Source organism: Sceloporus undulatus, unplaced genomic scaffold (genome assembly GCF_019175285.1).
Source record: "Sceloporus undulatus isolate JIND9_A2432 ecotype Alabama unplaced genomic scaffold, SceUnd_v1.1 scaffold_7880, whole genome shotgun sequence".
Lineage (NCBI taxonomy): Eukaryota > Metazoa > Chordata > Lepidosauria > Squamata > Phrynosomatidae > Sceloporus > Sceloporus undulatus.
In genome coordinates this window covers 1-2,041 of record NW_024810799.1, presented here as the reverse complement: position 1 = coordinate 2,041, position 2,041 = coordinate 1, and the positions used below count along the sequence as shown (strand labels likewise).

General features: G+C 43.0%; 1 protein-coding gene across 1 annotated transcript in view; it reads right to left on the bottom strand.

Annotated features, from left to right (window-relative positions):
- The window catches only part of LOC121918289 (oocyte zinc finger protein XlCOF6-like), a 2,851-nt gene extending 816 nt beyond the window's left edge, over positions 1-2,035 (bottom strand). The window contains exon 1 of the mRNA XM_042444361.1: positions 8-2,035. Coding sequence (XP_042300295.1) covers positions 8-2,024 — 2,017 coding nt within the window. The 5' untranslated portion in view covers positions 2,025-2,035. The remainder of the gene's footprint in view (positions 1-7) is intronic.
- Positions 2,036-2,041: the final 6 nt, after the last annotated feature.

Here is a 2,041-nt window from a genome sequence, read left to right as displayed (position 1 = left end):
TTCTCTCCTGTGTGAGTTGCTTGGTGAAAAGAGACGTGTGTCTTCCGAGTGAAACCTTTTCCACATTCAAGGCATTTAAAGGGTTTCTCTCCTGTGTGAGTTACTTGATGACGATTGAGGTCTCTCTTCTGAGCGAAACCTTTTCCACATTCAAAGCATTTAAAGGGTTTCTCTCCTGTGTGAGTTTTTTGATGATAGGTGAGCTGTGCCTTCCTAATATAAGTTTTTCCACACTCCAGGCATTTAAAGGGCTTCTCTCCTGTGTGAGTCACTTGGTGATGAGTGAGGTCTGTCTTCCGGGTGAAACCTTTTCCACACTCCAGGCATTTAAAGGGTTTCTCTCCAGTGTGAATTGCTTGGTGAGAAGAGAGGTGTGTCTTCCGAGTGAAACCTTTTCCACATTCAAGACATTTAAAGGGTTTCTCTCCTGTGTGAGTTTTTTGATGATAGGTGAGCTGTACCTTCCTAATATAACTTTTTCCACACTCCAGGCATTTAAAGGGTTTCTCTCCTGTGTGAGTTGCTTGGTGACTAGTGAGGTCTGTCTTCTGAGTGAAACCTTTTCCACACTCCAGGCATTTAAAGGGTTTCTCTCCTGTGTGAGTCACTTGGTGACGAGTGACGTCTTTCTTCTGGGTGAAACCTTTTCCACACTCCAGGCATTTAAAGGGTTTCTCTCCTGTGTGAGTTACTTGGTGACTAGTGAGGTCTGTCTTCTGAACGAAACCTTTTCCACACTCCAGGCATTTAAAGGGTTTCTCTCCTGTGTGAGTTGCTTGGTGACTATTGAGGTCTGTCTTCTGAACGAAACCTTTTCCACACTCCAGGCATTTAAAGGGTTTCTCTCCTGTGTGAGTCACTTGGTGACGAGTGAGATCTTTCTTCCGGGTGAAACCTTTTCCACACTCTAGACATTTAAAGGGTTTCTGTCCTGTGTGAGTTGCTTGGTGAAAAGAGAGGTGTGCCTTCTGAGCAAAACCTTTTCCACACTCCAGGCATTTAAACGGTTTCTCTCTTGTGTGAGTGACTTGGTGACGAGTGAGGTCTCTCTTCTGAGCGAAAGCTTTTCCACACTCCGGGCATTTAAATGGTTTCTCTCCTGTGTGAGTTTTTTGATGATATTTGAGTTGTGTCTTCCCAGTGAAGCCTTTTCTACACTCCAGGCATTTAAAGGGTTTCTCTCCTGTGTGAGTTGCCTGGTGAGAAGAGAGGTGTGTCTTCCGAATGAAACCTTTTCCACACTCCAGACATTTAAAGGGTTTCTCTCCTGTGTGAGTTACTTGGTGACGAGTGAGGTCTGTCTTGTGAGCGAAAGCTTTTCCACACTCCAGGCACTTAAAGGGTTTCTCTCCTGTGTGAGTTGCTTGGTGAGAAGAGAGGTGTGCCTTCTGAGCAAAACCTTTTCCACACTCCAAGCATTTAAAGGGTTTCTCTCCTGTGTGAATTTTTTGATGATATGTGAGTTGTGTCTTCCCAGTGAAGCTTTTTCTACACTCCAGGCATTTAAAGGGCTTCTCTCCTGTGTGAGTTGTTTGATGACAAGAGAGTTGTATCTTCTGATCAAAATCTTTCCCACACTCCAGGCATTTAAATATTTTTTCTTCTGTTTGTGTTGATTGATGAGGAATGAGGGCTCTTTCCTCAATGAAACCTTTTCCACACTGTAGGTTTTTAAAGCATTTCTCTTTTGTGTGAGTTTTTTGATGATCATTAAGGGCTCTTTCCTCAATGAAACTTTTCCCACACTCCAGGCATTTGAATATTAACAGAAGAATATGTTGAAGTGAAATAAAAGTAGAGCTGTTTCCACACTCACCACCTTTGATTGGTTGCCCTTTTGGCTGGATTCTCCTGGGAAGAGTAAGAGTTGCTTTAGAACTGAACCTTCTGTCGTGTGCAAAACAAAGATATTTACTTCTTTTCTTTTGTTTCTGTATTGTTCCTTGGATAGTCGTTCTCCTCTCGTTTTCTGTGTCAGTTTTTCTTTCCTTCTCTTTTACCTGTTTGCACAGGTCTCTTTGCATCAATGCTTGCCATGGCT